At 37.1% G+C, this 17358-nt stretch overlaps 2 protein-coding genes across 2 annotated transcripts in view; both read left to right on the forward strand.

Annotated features, from left to right (window-relative positions):
• Positions 1-652: 652 nt before the first annotated feature.
• Positions 653-9092, forward strand: dapk3 (death-associated protein kinase 3). The gene is made up of 9 exons (XM_014984304.2): positions 653-767; positions 2065-2172; positions 4180-4540; positions 5293-5422; positions 5533-5581; positions 5678-5704; positions 5784-5936; positions 6036-6081; positions 7457-9092. The coding sequence occupies exons 2-9, from the start codon at positions 2111-2113 to the stop codon at positions 7991-7993; spliced, it is 1365 nt and encodes a 454-aa protein (XP_014839790.1). The 5' UTR covers positions 653-767; positions 2065-2110; the 3' UTR covers positions 7994-9092.
• A 4603-nt stretch (positions 9093-13695) lies between these two features.
• The window catches only part of prkci (protein kinase C, iota), a 34675-nt gene continuing 31012 nt past the window's right edge, over positions 13696-17358 (forward strand). The window contains exon 1 of the mRNA XM_014984306.2: positions 13696-14230. Within this exon, the coding sequence (XP_014839792.1) occupies positions 14148-14230 (83 nt within the window). The 5' untranslated portion in view covers positions 13696-14147. The remainder of the gene's footprint in view (positions 14231-17358) is intronic.

Genomic DNA, 17358 nt, shown 5'->3' on the forward strand with positions numbered 1-17358 from the left:
TCTTGTTATTCAGACATGATGCAGTAGCCTTTCAGCCTGATGTCATTCCATATGTCCTTCCTTCTGGTGTATATTTTACCTGTGTCAAGTCAGCCATCATTAGCGGAACCTGAAGAATTTCAAACTTAACAATAAGAGGTTGTCTGTGGCTTTTTAAAAAATCTGACTTTTTAATAAATCATATGAATTCATTGTATAAATTCACGCTACTTACATCCGTCACGCAATAAATTTATAGTTACCATCCCAACCAGTTATAATAGTTTAATAAATGTCTAAATGATTATATAATCTTTTGAAATACGGTGAATTCAAATTCTTCTTAATGGTTTTCACATTTGATTACTTAACTGTATTTTAGACATTATTGTAAACAGATATTTTGAATTTAGTTGATCTAATAAATGCATTTGTCATTTAAATTAACACATATGGAAATATAACTAAAATGCATATTTATTTTAAATTTTGGCACTTACCCCTTGATATTTGCAAAGCAATTTCTTATTTTATTTGTTTTTATTTTAACTTTTTTTATTACTTTTTCAGTTTATCTTGGTATACTCTCATTTTTGTAGCTTATTTTAATGTTAAATACCTTCTCATTTTTAAATTAATGAAATAAAAAATCTATGAAATTCTCTGAAAAACTTTTACTTTGAAGTTAGACGCCGGAAGTTCTCTGTCTTGACGTCAATAAGTTGATAAACCAGGAGATCCACTCAGCTAGTTGGATGAGGAATGCAGTAGTTGTAGCGAACCGTACGGTGAGTATCCATTGCTGTAATGTTTTCTCTTTTAATCTGACTAGCTGTGTATTTTGCTGCCATAATTTGAGTTTTCGTAGTTTGGTTTGTGAGGTTTAAATTAATAAAACAACGACAGCCGGCGTTTAATGCTAGGTTATGTACCGAGCTATAGCTAGCCGTCTTCCGTTGTCAGGATTCGTTTTGTTTCTTCTTGTTAATGCGTTGAAACTCCTTCAATCATGAATAAAATAACGGGATATGTGTGGTTTTCAGTTTGATTCGTGTAATCTGTAACACGTTTGTCGTTAGGTTGTTTTATCGGTTGTATTTCTCAGGAAAAGCCCGTTTTTTTAAAAACCGTAACAAAAACGTTAATCAGAAATTGTGTCATTCATAAAAACCTTTAAACTTAGGTATATTTTGTGCAGCGTGAAGAACTAAGAGGTAAAACATCTCTTTGTGAAGTCGCTCCGGGCCCTTTAATTGAGTCAGTTTGCTGAAGCAGGAGCAGGAGGTGATCTAAGTAAGACTGGTATGCAGAGGTCTGACATCAGCCCCAAAGTGTCTGAAAACTAAAGCTGTGTTTTCACTACAACCAAATAAGGAGGACAGGAGGCAGGGCAAGGAGAGCAGCTGAACGTCCATTCAGGCAGGAAACTCTTATGCTGCTTTATAACTCGGGTTACGCTCTAAAAAAATAAGGGAATGTTTTGCTCTTAGAGAACCAGCGATAATTTGAATCCATTTTAGTATTGAAATTCAAAAAGGAAAATTCATATTGGATGGATTCAGTACACAATGTTATTTCTTAAAATTGTATTGCTGAAAGTGTTAACTTTTTTTTTGACAATATTCTAAATATTTCCTATTTGAATTGAGTCAGGCAAGTTTTTTTGGCCAATCAAGCACAGTGATACTGTGGTGATTAATCTACATATTGGTGCTTTGAGCAAATTATGAAGTTTGGCATCCATGCTGTTTTTCTATGTAAAAGCCACAGCAGACGGTATGTCAAGAGGGACATAAAGCAACTTTTTCCTTCCACTCAACTTTCCATCATTATACTAAGATGCAGCACTTTGTGAAGAGTCAGCTTTATTAGCATGCACCTTTTTGTTGATTAAGGACTTTCAAAGAACATCTGACTTCCCATAATAGACAACAAACCATGTCTATTATGAATCCTTTTTATTAATAAAACATCTAATATTCTATTTAATTGTGTGATGCATCTATATGTATGTAACTTTTATTTCTTATTTAATTTTTTTTTCATTGACTGATCTGTATAGTTAACTTTCTTTTTACTTTGCAGGACACCTGCAGAACCTATTCCCCTCACCGTTAGCGTCGTCAGCACCATGGCTGGCTTCAGGCAGGAAGATGTTGAGCTCTACTACGAGATGGGAGAGGAGCTGGGCAGGTAGGAACCATTCCCACTTGACAGAAACATGTTTTTCAGGTGTTTAATTTCAGTACAGTGGCCCTTTAGTGCCAGGCAAAATGCATGCAAAGCACTTTATGAAACTCTAATAAGGCTTCCTCAGCTGTATAGCTAAACTCCAGTGATCTATTTCTTGTAATTATGAGCGTATCTGGACCACACAGTTTATTGATCTGTCAGGTATGAACTCCAGGCTGCCAAAAAAAAAAAAAAAAAACTCTGATCATAACAAGTTTGCATCAGCAACATAAAATATAATTGAATGCACTTTTATGCTGCACTGGACACTTTTAAAGGCGAGTCATCTTTTTTCTTTTTTTTTTTAAAGAGATTGACCCACCTTCCCGCCTTGGCTAATCTCTTTCTGCAGTAATGCAGCAAAAACTGTGACGTCAGTGGCTCTCGCTGTCCCTTTCCGCTTCTGCTGTGGTGGAGAGTTTCTAAACATCGGGACAGTGTCAGAGTGTTTTTGTTTCCTGAAACAAATGTGAATTAACAGTCCTACAGGGACAGATCCTGCTGTTATGTTTCCACTTTGGTTTCACTTAGATTTTCTTCTTTACAAATAACATTTCACGCCATGTAGTAGTTTTGAAGTGCAATTAAAATGGTTCTTTAGTGTTGGACTTGTCCTGAAATGATGCTGATATTAAGCTTTGTTTGCAAGATTTCTGTCTGTCTGTCTCTCACTCTTTTAAGAAAATATCTGTTAGTATAATTTACATTTAGTTTCAGTAAGGTACAGGCTTAATCAATATTCAAATATTCACTATTTGCATTAGCATTGGCATTTAATGAAGCACTTGAATCTTCCTCAGCTGTATAATTAAAGTGGCTTTTTCAGTTTGCACTGATTACAGCTTGCATCAGTTGGGTGCATAAATAAGTATTTAATGTCGGTCTATGTTGATTTTAAACTGGCTTCACTCCAGACAGCGTCTGTGGCATTCCTGCATCTCCATGTTTGTGGAAACTTTTTTGATCCCAAACATCCCAACCAGTTTCCTTTGACCTGGCAGATGTTGGAAACTACACATAGTTAAATGTTCCACATCAAACTGTGTTTGAAATGTTAATCTGGAGCTTCTTGAACGGCCTCCCCCCCTAACTCTCTGGCATCAACCTGATTGAACATTTGTGTGAAAATGGCTTGTTTAACTGTTTAAAGGAACTCTTCCCTTTCCTGTGGGGCAATGGACGACAAATCCAGCCAAAATAATCCCCAAAGATTGTAAATTGAGTTTGTGGTTCTTGAAGATCGTTTAATCAAATATTAGTGGAGGTATAGGCCAGTAAATGTCCCTGTGATTATTTCAATAAACAATAATATTTGTTGTTTTGATATAGAAAATAGAAATATGCAAGATCAATAAACTTTAATTTTACAAGTAACACTTAACACTGGAACAGGAAGAGATTTAAAATATACTAAATAAAGCACAAAAAATATAAATGGAAAGGAAATAAAAACACACAACCAAAACTGTAAACAAAAATTGTAAATAATTGCTCTTCAAAAAAATATGAATCATCTGAATGGAAATTATTGAACTAATTTTAGCTTATCAAACGATTGATTGATTAATTGGTTATTATGACAGATACTGTGGAATGTGCATGTATCATATAATGAAAAATGTCTTATGATATGGATTTTGATTTATTGTTATGATGATTCATTTTAGTTATTGAAGGTAAAAAAAAAAAAAAACTGGCAGTATGATAGAAAATGATATTTTTGCCATTTTCTCCACTGTTTGTTCCATGAAAGCATCAATAAATTATAAAATATGATTAAATCTACTTAATGTGCAGTTTACTGATATAAATCACACTTTTTAAGTAAGTGGCATTATGAAGAAGATTATTGTAAGAATGTTTGTCCTAAACAATATTTGCCATGATGTTACAACCATACAGTTACCTAAAATATTAGCAAAGAATATGATTTTTTAAATCATAATCTCTCTCTCTCTCTCTCTCCAGTGGACAGTTCGCCATCGTCAGGAAGTGCAAGGAGAAGAGCACGGGCGTCGAATACGCGGCCAAGTTCATCAAGAAGCGGCGCCTGTCGTCCAGCCGGCGTGGGGTGAGCCGCGAGGAGATTGAGCGCGAGGTCAACATCCTGCGGGAGATCCAGCACAGCAACATCATCACGCTGCACGACATCTTCGAGAACAAGACGGACGTGATCCTGATCCTGGAGCTGGTGTCCGGCGGGGAGCTGTTCGACTTCCTGGCCGAGAAGGAGTCTCTGACCGAGGAGGAGGCCACGCAGTTCCTCAAGCAGATCCTGGACGGCGTCCACTACCTCCACTCCAAGCGCATCGCTCACTTCGACCTGAAGGTCAGCCATCCGAGGGGAACTGGTGGGAGATTAAAGGCTGCTGAGGGCTTTTAACCAAATTAGTAGTGATGAAATGTGTTTTATATTTGGAAATATCATTGTCATTGTGTGTTTATATAACTTTTTCTGTTTAAAAGAAAAAAAAATATCTGCATTACTTTAATTCTCGCACTTAAAAATAACAACCAGCCATTTTCTGGCAATAAGTTTGTGATTTTTGGTGTTTCAATTGTTAAGTCACATACTACAGGCACTGCACCATTACCTAGCAACCCCAGCTGAACCCCAGCCCGTCACCTAGCAACCCAAGCTGAGCTCTAGTACGTTTGCTCAGCTGGTTTTACCGCTGTGCAATGGCTGATTGGAAAAGACAAGTGTTTTGTTGCTGACTTGCCATCCAGAAGCCATTCACTGCATTCTTATTGATTGTTCAGGATGCTCCACTTGTGCTTTTCAAAGGTGTATAGTTGTATAATTGTGCATCCGTTCGCAGCCATTTTCACATGTGAGAGTAAACATTCAATTGAGGATCGTGGCCAGCAGCAGCTCATATGGATTTAAAGCGACAAGACGCGGTGGAACATCCCATTCTGAAATAGGCAGGACTGAGCAATTAAAACCTTATCTAAGAATTATTTTGTGCAAAAAGATGTAATGAACATGTTCTGTATATCCCACAGGCCTATCCTAACAAGGAAACATAATAGGTCACCTTTAAAAGTAAAAATCCTTTTCTTTTTTCAATCCTTCAGCCTGAGAATATTATGCTGCTGGATAAGAACGTTCCCAACCCCCGGATCAAGCTGATTGATTTTGGGATCGCTCACCAGATCAAAGCTGGAAACGAGTTCAAGAACATCTTTGGGACTCCAGAGTTTGTCGGTAAGGTCTCACAGCTGCACTCCGAGTTTAAACCTCGTAAGTGGAAAATGTTTGGCTTCTGATCACATCTGGTTTGAATTAAAGCTTTCATTCTTTCATGCTTTTTACAGCACCAGAAATAGTCAACTACGAGCCGCTCGGCCTGGAGGCAGACATGTGGTGAGGAGTCTTTTTTTTTTTTTTTTTTTTCCTCTCCTCATCTAGAGATGTTTACCAACCTGCCATTTATCTTTACTCATCTCTTCCTGCTTGCAGGAGCATCGGAGTGATCACATACATTCTGTAAGTAAAGTTTCTCATCATAGCGTTCGGTCGAATCATTTCTAAAGTGAGCGCTGACGGGAAACGTTTTGTCTGCCAGACTGAGCGGAGCGTCGCCGTTCCTCGGCGAGACCAAGCAGGAGACTCTGACCAACATCTCGGCTGTCAACTACGACTTTGACGAGGAATATTTCAGCAACACCAGTGAGTTGGCCAAGGACTTCATACGCCGCCTGCTGGTCAAAGACCCAAAGTAATAAGATAAATAAAACTCATGGATTCACATTGCTTAAGTTACTGGATTTTAGTTTAGAAGAAATGGTGACTTGATGAATGATTTCTTTTTGTGTAGGAAGAGAATGACAATTGATGACAGTCTGGAGCATCCCTGGATTAAGGTTGGCATTTTAATTATTAATAATTTCACTGTTCTCATTAAAACTTAGGAATGGTGCTTAGTAGATCTACTGACTTGTTTAATCAGGTTTTTTTATGCTTTTATTATTGTTGTAGTTTCTTAATTTTCTCCTCAGGTGAGCAGATTGTACAAAAACTGTTTATGGGATGTTTGGAGTCTCATTTAAAGTCCAGGGAGTTTATCTCGGGGTTTTCACTCCAGCTGGAAAATTCAGGAAATGTTTTCCAAGTCTGGATAGATTAAGAAATTAGAGAAAGAGTTGTTGTTACCCACCATTCCATCCATTAATTTGTCTATTATTCATCTATAAATGTATCCTTTCTTCCTGTTATCATCCATCAATCTGTTATCCATGCAACCAATAATATAATTACCAATTAGTCTGTCTCTGTCCATTATTGATCAGTCCTTTATGCCTTCTTTCCTCCATCCATTTATCTACTCGTCCTTCTGTCAGTGCATTAGTCCATTTCTTTATCTGTTATCCTAAGTAACCAGTGATCCAGTTATTCTTCCATCTTTTTGTCCGTCTAGCTATGCGGTTATGTAGTACGTGTTTATCTCTGTTGACATTTCTAGATTCTGTATTTAAAACGTCATCTCTTAGCGATGTGATTTTATGCTAAGTCCTCATTTTGCACATTTTGTACGTCCATTTGGGTCTCTACTGCTTCTGCAAACAGCACAAGCAAAAAAGAAAAAAAAAACTTAAATAAAACGGCCAGCTGTTGTTTATCAATAAGTTAATGTTTTCTTGGTTTCCGGAAAATGAGCTGTTTCAACGTGGTGTCACATTCGACAGGCACTGTGCCGTCACCAGCAACCCCACCCGAGGCCATCCTGTTACCTAGCAACCCAAGCAGAGTTGCAGCACATTTGGTCAGCTGGTTTCACTGCTGTAATAATGGCTGCTGCTGTTTTGTTGTCGACTTACCATCCAGAAACCACTTGCTGCGTTCTTGGTGGTTGTGCAGGAGGCTCTACTTCTGCTTTTCAAAGATGCACAGTTGTATGATTTTGCATCTTTTTGCAGCCTTTTTTACATGCAAGCATAATAGTGATTTGAGGGCGTTGCCAGCAGCAGCTTATGTGGATTTAAAGTGACAAGAGACCCTAAAACAGGTCAAAATAGGCAGAACTAATCATACTAAAATCTCATCACCTAAGAATGATTTTGTGCAAAAATTTAATGGACATCGATTTATCCTAACGGGGAAGGATAATAGATCATCTTTAACCTTTTCAGTTTATTCCTTAGAGATGATTTGAGGATTCTGGAGGTTTTAGTCTGGCAAAGCATTCTGTCGTAACATCTGTGGAGCGTCTTCTCAATTTCCGATCTTTGATTTCTTCAGGTTATCAAGAGGCGAAACGTGCGCCAGGAGGATAGGGATCACAAAACGGAGCGCCGTCGCCTGAAGACCACTCGGCTGAAGGAGTACACCATCAAGTCGCACTCCAGCATGCCTCCCAACAACACCTACGTGAACTTTGAGCGCTTCTCCCAGGTGCTGGAGGAGATCGCCGCCGCAGAGGAGGGCCTGAAAGAGCTGGAGCGCAACCAGCGCTCCTGCCAGGAGGACGTGGCAGCGCTGCTGTCCATCTACGAGGAGAAGGAGGGCTGGTACAAGGAGGAGAACCAGAGCATCTCTGCTGACCTCAGCCACATCCGCCAGGAGCTGCAGCGCTCCCAAACGCAGCGCAGGAAGTGCCAGGAGGACGCCCGGCTCACCATGCAGTCGGCAAACAACCTGAAGCGCAAGTTTGGGCGTCTGGAGAACCGCTACGACGCGCTGGCCGAGCAGGTGGCCTCGGAGGTCCGCTGGGTGGAGGAGCTGCTCAGGTCCATGTCCGCAGAGAAGGACGCCCTCGGATCCGGCAGCGTCCCCTGAGCCGAGCCGCCATCCAGCCAAGACGTTTCTCTCTAAAGCTTCGTCCCGCCCTTCTGCTCTGCTTGTTCTCGGAGGAGATAAGTGTCGTCTCCAAGCGCTTTGCTGCCGCCGCCGCTGCATATCGGGAAAATCTTCCACCATTTTCATCCCATAGGGAAGGATGAGAATCTAAGAGGCAAACATGTTGAAGCCGCTTCTGCAGAAGAAGGCTCAGTTATTTTTTTTTTAATACATTAATTTATGATTTCTAGATATTTTAATGTACTTGGCTGTCATTTCAAACCATGTTGGCGAGGAAGGAAATGACTCCCATTCCTTTGAGTATTTGTAGCCTGGTTTGTCATTTTAAAGACTAGCTTTCAATTTAACGCTTTCTGTTCCCGTTGAGCTTCACAATACATGTGATATTATCAGATTTCTGATGGATTCAGGTGTATTTATTCATGCAGTTACATGCATGTCTGGACTGAGTGTCGATGCAATAAATTTAAAGCCTCAGCACAGAATATAGAGCTTTAGGGTAGCGCTTTATTTTATATGTCATGTAATTTAAATTGGATCACCTGCTAGCCATTGAAACTGTTCTACATCTCATTGGTGCCAAGTCATTTATTTGAGCAGGAGAATAACTTAATATAGGTTTGAATTTATAGTAACTACTAAAATAAAGCATTGCCTGATTTTGAGAATGTATGACTCAGCCTTTGCAGTGCCTGAAAACTTATCAACCTCATCGTGGGCATTCAGCTGCCATCAGCTCAATCATTTCAGTCTCACATTTACAGAAATACTGATAGTCTTAAAATGCAACATGTTTTGCACAGTAGTCTTGTAGACCAAACGGCGTGCATGGAAACCTTCTGTCTGTACATTCGGTGTAACTTTGCGATCGTCACGGCACACTTCAGACATTCCATCGACGAGTTTCACATCCAGCTACCACATTCCCTGTGCAGGAATGGTGTTCTGTCGTCTGTAGTATTTTTCAGTAGAGAGATGTACTCATTTGCACTTATAAAGCAGTTTCAGAATCTATTTTAATCTGTATCCTGATCTGTAAGTCTTTCTGGGAACTGTTTCAAATAAAGAAACTTCAGCATATTGTTTCTGTGTGGGAATCATTTTAATGTAACTGCAAAAAATATCTATACAGATTTAGGCAGTAAACATCCTGTCCTCATAAGTGAGTCCCAAGATTTGCCCCCACAGCATGTTCATGCAGTGTGAGCTTTTTCAGATTTTGTTATGATTACAAACTTAATGAATTTAGTTAACGTGAGTGAAGTTGGTCCCTTCGCCTTCTTCAAATCAGACAAAATGGCGTCAAATGTTTGTGCAGAAAATTTTTTGTTTGTGCCGCTTTGGCTTTGAAGATATTAATGAAAGTTTAAAGGTCATCTTGATTTTGTAAAAGTAGGGGAGCTGGTTGACATTTGGCCTTTAAACTTTTATTAATATCATCAAAGCCAAAGCAACACAAAACATTTTGCTGCACAAACGTAGGTGAGTGGGGGGAGGCTCGTTGACCTTTCATGACCTCTGGAAACATTTCTTTGTCTTTAAAATGATACCGGCAAAATGAAAATGTTTGCTACACAAGTGTCACACAATTGTTTGACACCCTTTTTGTCTGATTTGAAGAAGTTGGGCCAACTTCTCAGGTATTTTCTTAGTGTTTGTCATAAATCAGCACAAAGTGGAGAATAAAAATGAAAAAAATTGCTAATTTTTTCTTGCTCCTTTCATAATTTTTATAAATGACTTGGAAAGAAATAGCTGGAGAGGCACCAGCAACCCTCCCGACCCCACTGAGGGACAAGGGTGTAAAGAAGATGGATGGATGGACTTGGAAAGAGATTTGCTAAATGTAAAGTTCCATCTACATGGTGAAGATACTGTAATTTAGACTAATACAGCCTCTTTTAAACAGGCTCATAAATCCAAAAAGGTCAGAACGATACCTGCTCATCACATCCACTTTCAGTGTCCCTAAAATTTGTCCAGAACTTAAAAAACTTTTTCTTTTACACAATTTGCAAAAGTCATTTCCCCTCAATGAATTTAAAACTTCTTGACAACTGAACATTTTTATTTCTACTCTTAGTCCCCTTTTAAATTAATTTAAGTCTTAACCTAATGCTCTATTCTTATTCGCATTGTGTGTAAGTGAAATTCATGATGTTTAAATAGTAGTTTTTTTATTTTGTATCCTGCACTCTGGAGTGTGTCCTGGACAGGTTTTCCCCTGAAAAGAGATTTTATCTCAAGTTATCTTCCACATTTTTGCAATACATTGTCAGGAATATATAGTAAGTAGAAATTCTTTTCAAAATATCTTTTCAAGATTTATCACGTTGTGTTCTTATTTACCATCTACAGTCTGTTTGGTAGATTTCCATAGTGTGTAACAATAACTGTAAAAAATCATCAGTTTATATGATGAAAAATAGGAATAAACATAAATAAAAATCCAACCACAAACCGGAGATCAATGCAGACAGAACTGTTTTTACTTTAAACTTTAAACAGTGCCCTCTAGTGGTTAATTACTGAAATACAAGTGACAGATTTGTTTTTAAATAAAGGAGACATTAAAACTGATAAAAATAAGAAAAGATAGTAATTAAAAAAAACATTTAAGTCAAAATATAGATGTCACATTAACAATAAAAACAAATCAAGACAAAATTAAAATAATTTAGACTTTTTTTATATTACTGTTGGTAGTAAATATTTTTAGCATTCTTGATTAATTTAAAAAATGAGCTGATGACAAATAAACCACCACAAAAAATCAGAATACAATAATTTATAAACTTGCATGACAACTTTTTCTTTGTTTCTAAATGATCCAAATAATCTTTCAGAGAATAGTTTTTGAACAAATTAATAACTAATCACAAAACTGCTTTAATAAAATTAATAAGTCTGAAATTTTTACACAAGACTTGTTTGTCTGAAGACAGAAAGAGAAAGGGTATAAACCCTTAAATAGATATTTTATCAAATAATTCATTTTCTGTTGATATGTAAATAAATAAATGTGATACATGTGAACACATATACTTTGTATTTTTCCACCAAATTGTAAAATATCAAGAGGAAGTTAGCATAAAAGTGGATATACAGCAAATTTAAATGAGCTTTCAAATGTATTCATTCATTCATTTATTCACCAATAACACTGTGACATCAGTCATAATACATTTTGTCTTTATCTTGTAATAATTTTGCTCTCTCTTGCATTTTTGTTTAATTAAAACTAATTTTAAAACACCTTTACATGCATGAAATAGACTGAAATGTGGCTTGTGTTGCAGCCCCAAAAACGAAATCTCAACACTGTGAGACACTTGAGTGCAGTGAACAATGAACCTGAGTGGAAACAGCAAAAATATTAAACAGAAACCAGTAATGAGGGAGCGGACACTAACTTCATGCAGTCTGACAGCTCTCAGGTGTTTCATTTTTCTGTAAGAAAGAGACAATCAGACAATCTGAGCATATCAAAGACTTTCTGAAGCCTGGATGAAAGTGTGAGTGGAAAACTGTGAGTAGGTGACGTTTTCCACCAACTCTGACGCAGGTCACTGCTTTTAGCAATGCGCCTCTGGTAGGTCATGAGTCAGCTCTCCAAGTCTCTCTTTCTCCAGTTGTGCTTCGAGTCAACAAATCTGAGTGAACTCCAGAACCTTCAGCTATACGGCATTCACTAATTAGTCTTGTTCCCCTCACAGAAACACAATTCTTTGTTTATACACCTAATGGCAAAAAAATGCGCAAAATGCTTGGAAATAAATTCATCTTTTGTAGCTTTGCAATAATCTCACACTGAAAATTTGAGATATTTTTGTTGATCGCAGGGAATACTTTCTCACATTAAGAAATGATTCATCTCTACGAAGTCACTGATCCAACAATTATCGCAACCTTTTCTCTTTTGCCAACAGGGAAATTGCATAATCTCTCCCATACGTCCCTTATATTTTTCTTGTTCTTCTGCTCACCGTACAGGTTTTCCATCACATTTACATCTGGGACTCAAGACACTCATGGAAGAAGAGTCATTTTGTAACCATTTTCTGTTTTCACTGGTCTTTTGTTTGTATTCTTATTGTTCTAAAAGACCCAATGATGACCCATTTTCAGGTTTTATGGTAAAAAAAAAGAGCTTCAAATGTTTCCTCTAAAATGCCTTGGTATTTAATTATCCATGGTATTTTGTGTCCTAACAAATTCCCTAGAGCCTTTGAAAGAGAAAAACTCCACAGCCTCATAAGTCCTCCACCATACTTAGCTCTATTAGCACATTATAAACATTTGTCTCGAAAATTTGCATATCTAGATAGCTTTGTCAAGAGATAAATAGATGAAGTCTTCCCTCTCTGCGAACTTGGAGTGAAGTCAAGTTTATTAGTATAACACGTTTCAGCAACAAGGCAGTTCAAAGTGCTTTATGTCATAAAAATATAATACATTGACCAATTATGAAACAACCAAAATTACATTTAATCAAAATTATCAAGCATAAACACATCAAATATATTGATCAATAGTTATTAGTCAAAAGCAATTCTAAACAGATGGGTTATTAGACTCAGAGTTTCAGCTGTTCTGCAGTTTTCTGGAAATTTGTTCCAGATTTGTGGTGCATAGAAGCTGATTGCTTCTTCTCTATGTGTGGTTCTGGTTCTTGGGATGCAGAACAGAGCAGATCCAGAAGACCTGAGAGATCTGAAAGGCTGGTAGAGCGACAGCAATTTATTTTAAGTGATTTATAAAGTAACAACTGAGCTACAGGGAGCCAGTGTGTAGAGCTGGGATGATGTTCTCTAAATTCCTGGTTTTAGTGAGCAGCAGCTATCTGGATCAGCTGCAGCTGACTGATTTTTTTAGGCAGACCTATGAAGACACTATTTATGCTTATTTTCTCTTCAGTCCATGTACATAAAGCGTAAATGTCCTTATAAAATATATTATTCATTAATTTATGGGTTAATTTTCAGTGTGTAATAAACAGGTGGCCCTCCATCAGAACCTGTAGGAAGTTCTGTTTTCTTTAGGGTAATTGTTTTTGAGTTTTTCAAAAATGTGTTTTACTGGGTCTGGATGTCTGAATTTCATCCTCAACCTCCTCTGCTGCCAATGGTCGTAACTCGTGCGACATTCAAGTGTAGTCTGCAATACTACACTGAGATAGTTGCTCAATTGTACTCTGAAATCTCAGAAAATAACCAAATTCTAAAGTGGTCTTTACCCTGAAAATTGCCACATACTGAATTGATTATTCGCCATAGTATTCAGCTATTTTCCCACATTTAAGGAAAGGAAAATAATATTGTTTTGTATGTTTATTTGACATTAGAACGTGCATTACATCCATCATATAAATATTACCTTTAAATGAAATAATAAAAATGTAAATACATTGAAAAATGTAAACAATTTCTAAAACAACTACCAGTCAAGATAATTTTATTTATTTTATTTTAATGCCCATTTTCACTCTTCCGTCTTTCAATTTAAAAAAGCACCCCAAATCTAGCGAGGTGTTTCTAAAATGAAACTTAAAATAACACACCTCTTTGTTGTTGGTCAATTATGTTATTTCCGTGCCAGAGAACCTGAAAGAGAGACGTCTCTTACAGGTTTCAACTATTTCCGAGCTTTTGTGTGGAACTCGAAGGCAGCACCGTACTGTTGAAAACGGGAGTTGGTACAGTCAGAACGATGCTACAAGGATAGTAACGTTTTATTTTCGATATATGTTATTCTAATAGGCTGATTTTTAAATGTTATTTACTATTAATCTTTAGATACGTGTAAGTATTTAGATTATGTATTTGTGTCGTGTGCATATGAGTGTTCAAGTTGGTTATTCGCTTCCCTGAACATTCTTCTATTGGTAGAGTCCGTCGCTAGGCCTTTGCGGTAGGGAGTTGTTTGGTGGACCCGCAAGTTTTCCTTTACTTTACAGGTTAATTTTATTTAACCGAGGAACCCCGGAACACTGTTTTCACTATCTTTTGACTCATTTGGGGCCCTTTTTTGTCGGGGGTCCCTTGAATCACAGTGTTTCTGGGCGTGGTTTACACCGCTGAAGAGGGAAGGGAGGTATCGGTGAATCTGAATCTGAGTGTCCGCGGCGGAGCTTATGATGCCGACGTTGCGGGACAGCACCATGTCCCACCCCGGAGAGAATTCCCACCAAGTCCGGGTCAAGGCTTACTATAAAGGGTAAGAACTCGACCTGCTATCCACTGTGTATTCGGCCTAATTAAATAAATTAATTACGGAAAGTTTTACACTTGGAAGCTAATCAGTTGACTAGCATTAGCTGAACGAGCTAACGGCTGGCTAATGCTGGTCCTCTATCAGAGGGTTTCGGTAAACTTTGGGCAGCTGAAACTGTCCAGGCGTCCTGTCAACCCACAGCCAGTCCCTCTGTGGAATGTCAGGAATGTGTCAGCCAGACACTAAATATCCGGGGGCTTTAATCGAGTGGGGAATATATGTGTTTTAACTCAGTTTCAAAGCTTTGAAGCTCGGCTTGCTAACAGTTGCTAACTGAAGTTGGCTGTCTCCAGCTGAGATTGATAAGGATTTGGCTTGTTGGTAAAGCTTTGTACGGTGTTTCCAAGTCGACGTATCATGAAATGTCGATAAGATGTAATAAAAGTTAAGGTTTGTGTAATTTGTAATTAAACAGAGAAGCTTTATTGTGTGTTATTTATTTATTTATAAGTTAGGCCATTATATTCAGCTGGTGTGAAAATGTACAGTATTTAAATCTACATGTTGGAGCGATGCTTTCTCTTAATCTATTCTTTTATGATTTACTTATATTTTCGTTCCAACAGCTACACTGGTTTCTATGTACAATTTTCACGAAAAAGAAGAATTTAACACAGAGTGTCCTTACATATTTTGGTCCCAGTTAAATTTAGTAAATTTAATCTGGAAAACAAAGGAGATGTAGACGATTTGCCATACAGTGGTAAAAACAAATGCGAATTATTCCACTCTTAGTAAAGCTGTTTTTGGTATGCAAGTAAGCTGCACCATATGAGGAAAACATAAAATAATATTTATTAATGTTACTGTCATTCTGATATAGGTTCATATTAAACAAGCCACTAATGATAACTATTAAAACAATATAATTTCCATCTCAAACACAAGGATGATAGAAAATGTTGTTTACAGTGAAACAGTTTGTAGTTTTTTTTGTTTGTTTTTTTACTCACTTTACTACATCTTTACTTCAGTCTTTTATATTGCTTTAAACAACAAATGCCATCAAATATATTAATGCATGCTGCTGAAATTATTAACTCCAGGTGCTTCTTTGCAATGTGCATATAAATATAATGATAAATGTACAATATATTGTGCGTCCTCATGCATACTGTTTAGAAATCCTGCTCATTTTTAGGCAAGCCGAACCCAAACATCACCTGAATATTTTGCAGTAGGAGGAATGAAGAAAAAAAATATTCTAGGTATGTTTTCATTAAGTTATAGAAATGAACTGAGAGGAGCCAGTTCAGCATGATTACCATTCAACGTGATTGGAGCACAAATGGCAGCTGCAAAGTTGCTGATTGTTTCATAATTGAGTAATTTAATGAAAGCAAACAAATTAATGTTTTTACAGCTCAGAAGTGACATCGCCTACATATTTTTGTCTCATTTGAAGTGCTCAACAATAGCTTTACAAATGGCAGTGAAATAATTATTGTATTTTTAGGTGACATTTTTGATCACAGTGTTATTTCTTAAATACTCTCTCCCAGCTGACTCTGTAGTGACTGAAATCTTGAAAAACATGTCTTACGGGTCAGCTGGACCTTTTGTGTTCGACACGCCTAAAGAACGCCGTAATGTGTGGTGATCATTGGGAGGAATCTTAACTATTTATGACCTCCTTCTTCAGGAATCTCAGCAATGTTCCCAGCGACGAACATAGCTGCGAGCCTCGTAAATGTCTGTGCGTCTTTCTTTTTGGATGCATTAACGGAGAAGTATATAAAGATGTAGGCAGATGTTCAGATCGTGTTCTGCATGAGCGTACAGGTGAGGTGCCAAACCAGTCTGTCCCAAACTTTTGATGATAGTATCACCTCAGTAAACGACAGGTTTTCCATGGATTACCAGCTTGACAAAAATTTAAGAAACGGGACTAAAATAGGATGTTCCCTATTTTTATGTTTATTCAATCTTTATTTTAGTCAGAAGTTGATGACCTCAACATTTCTACTTTGAAAAATTAACCGAAATGCCCCTATAAATTAGATTTTTTACACAAATGATTTCAGTTGTTTTCATCAACCTGAAGGTATTCTGAAACAAAACAATCGCAGCTTATGTTTTATTTAAATGTGTCACACTGCTTTTTTTCTTTTTATAATAATCTCTTTTACATAAAACCAAAGCTTAATGGTAAAATGTTCATGAATAAAATTGTGATGTATAAACGAGGCCTGTGTTGGTTTGACAATTTCCAGTTCATAATTTAAAGCATGAATATATAACATTATCCATTTTATTAAAAGAATGAATCCAACAATTATTTGTAGTACTGCCAAAATAACATAATATATTGGTTGTTACATATGTGCATTATTATTACAATTATGGCTTTGATTTTACAGTACATAAATTTGACGTTATCTAGCCATTGGTAAGACTTTGTAATTATTAACAGGAGGAGTTTGAGGCTCATAATGGTAGCTGACGCTAGTTTAGAATCAAGATCTTGAGGTTTTTTTACCCTGAAAATGTTTCCAGACACCCAAATTTATCTACATTTTTACAAGCACAAGAAAAACTTTTGTAGTCTTGTGTTAGTCGGCTGACCGGCAGTGCACAGCAACATGTAGGGGAGGGGCGGCGTTTCAGTGCTCAGCCGAAAACTCTCATCAGCCCTGCATTTTCTAATGTTTTTCATGAAAAAAAAAAAAAGTTAAGACTATTGGTGATTTTGAAACTGAAATTCTTTGTTTTTGTACTGGTACCAATAACCAGCTCATCCCTGGTACAAATGGAGAAAATACGTGTTTTCTTTCTTTTTAAATTTTCTAAAAGTTTTTGGTAGAATCTCAGTTTTTCTCAGCAGAAACATGTAGATGAAAGGTGCAGACTAAAAACAGTTAATTTTACAAAAATTATCTGTTATTTTAGGTACATCCAAGGTATAAAGTGACTTATCTTAATATAAATATCCCTCACTCCAAATATGACATGCATCTTAAGATATTCAGGAAGTCCTGTTAACGTAACGCTGACCATTTTTAGAAATAAATATTCTAATATTGTTTTGTTTATAATTGTGACCTTTAATGTGGATAAAAAAATGTCCTAGG

This window comes from Poecilia mexicana, unplaced genomic scaffold (assembly GCF_051168715.1).
Source record: "Poecilia mexicana isolate PSO_F unplaced genomic scaffold, ASM5116871v1 scaffold_17, whole genome shotgun sequence".
Taxonomy (NCBI): Eukaryota; Metazoa; Chordata; class Actinopteri; order Cyprinodontiformes; family Poeciliidae; genus Poecilia; species Poecilia mexicana.

What these genes read in the sequence shown, in the direction of transcription:
- dapk3 (XM_014984304.2), top strand. Translation starts at nt 2,111, where the DNA reads ATGGCTGGCTTCAGGCAGGAAGATGTTGAGCTCTACTACGAGATGGGA. An exon ending in GGCCTGGAGGCAGACATGTG is followed by an intron (nt 5,582 to 5,677) that starts GTGAGGAGTCTT and finishes TCCTGCTTGCAG; the next exon opens with GAGCATCGGAGTGATCACAT. An exon ending in TGGAGCATCCCTGGATTAAG is followed by an intron (nt 6,082 to 7,456) that starts GTTGGCATTTTA and finishes TGATTTCTTCAG; the next exon opens with GTTATCAAGAGGCGAAACGT.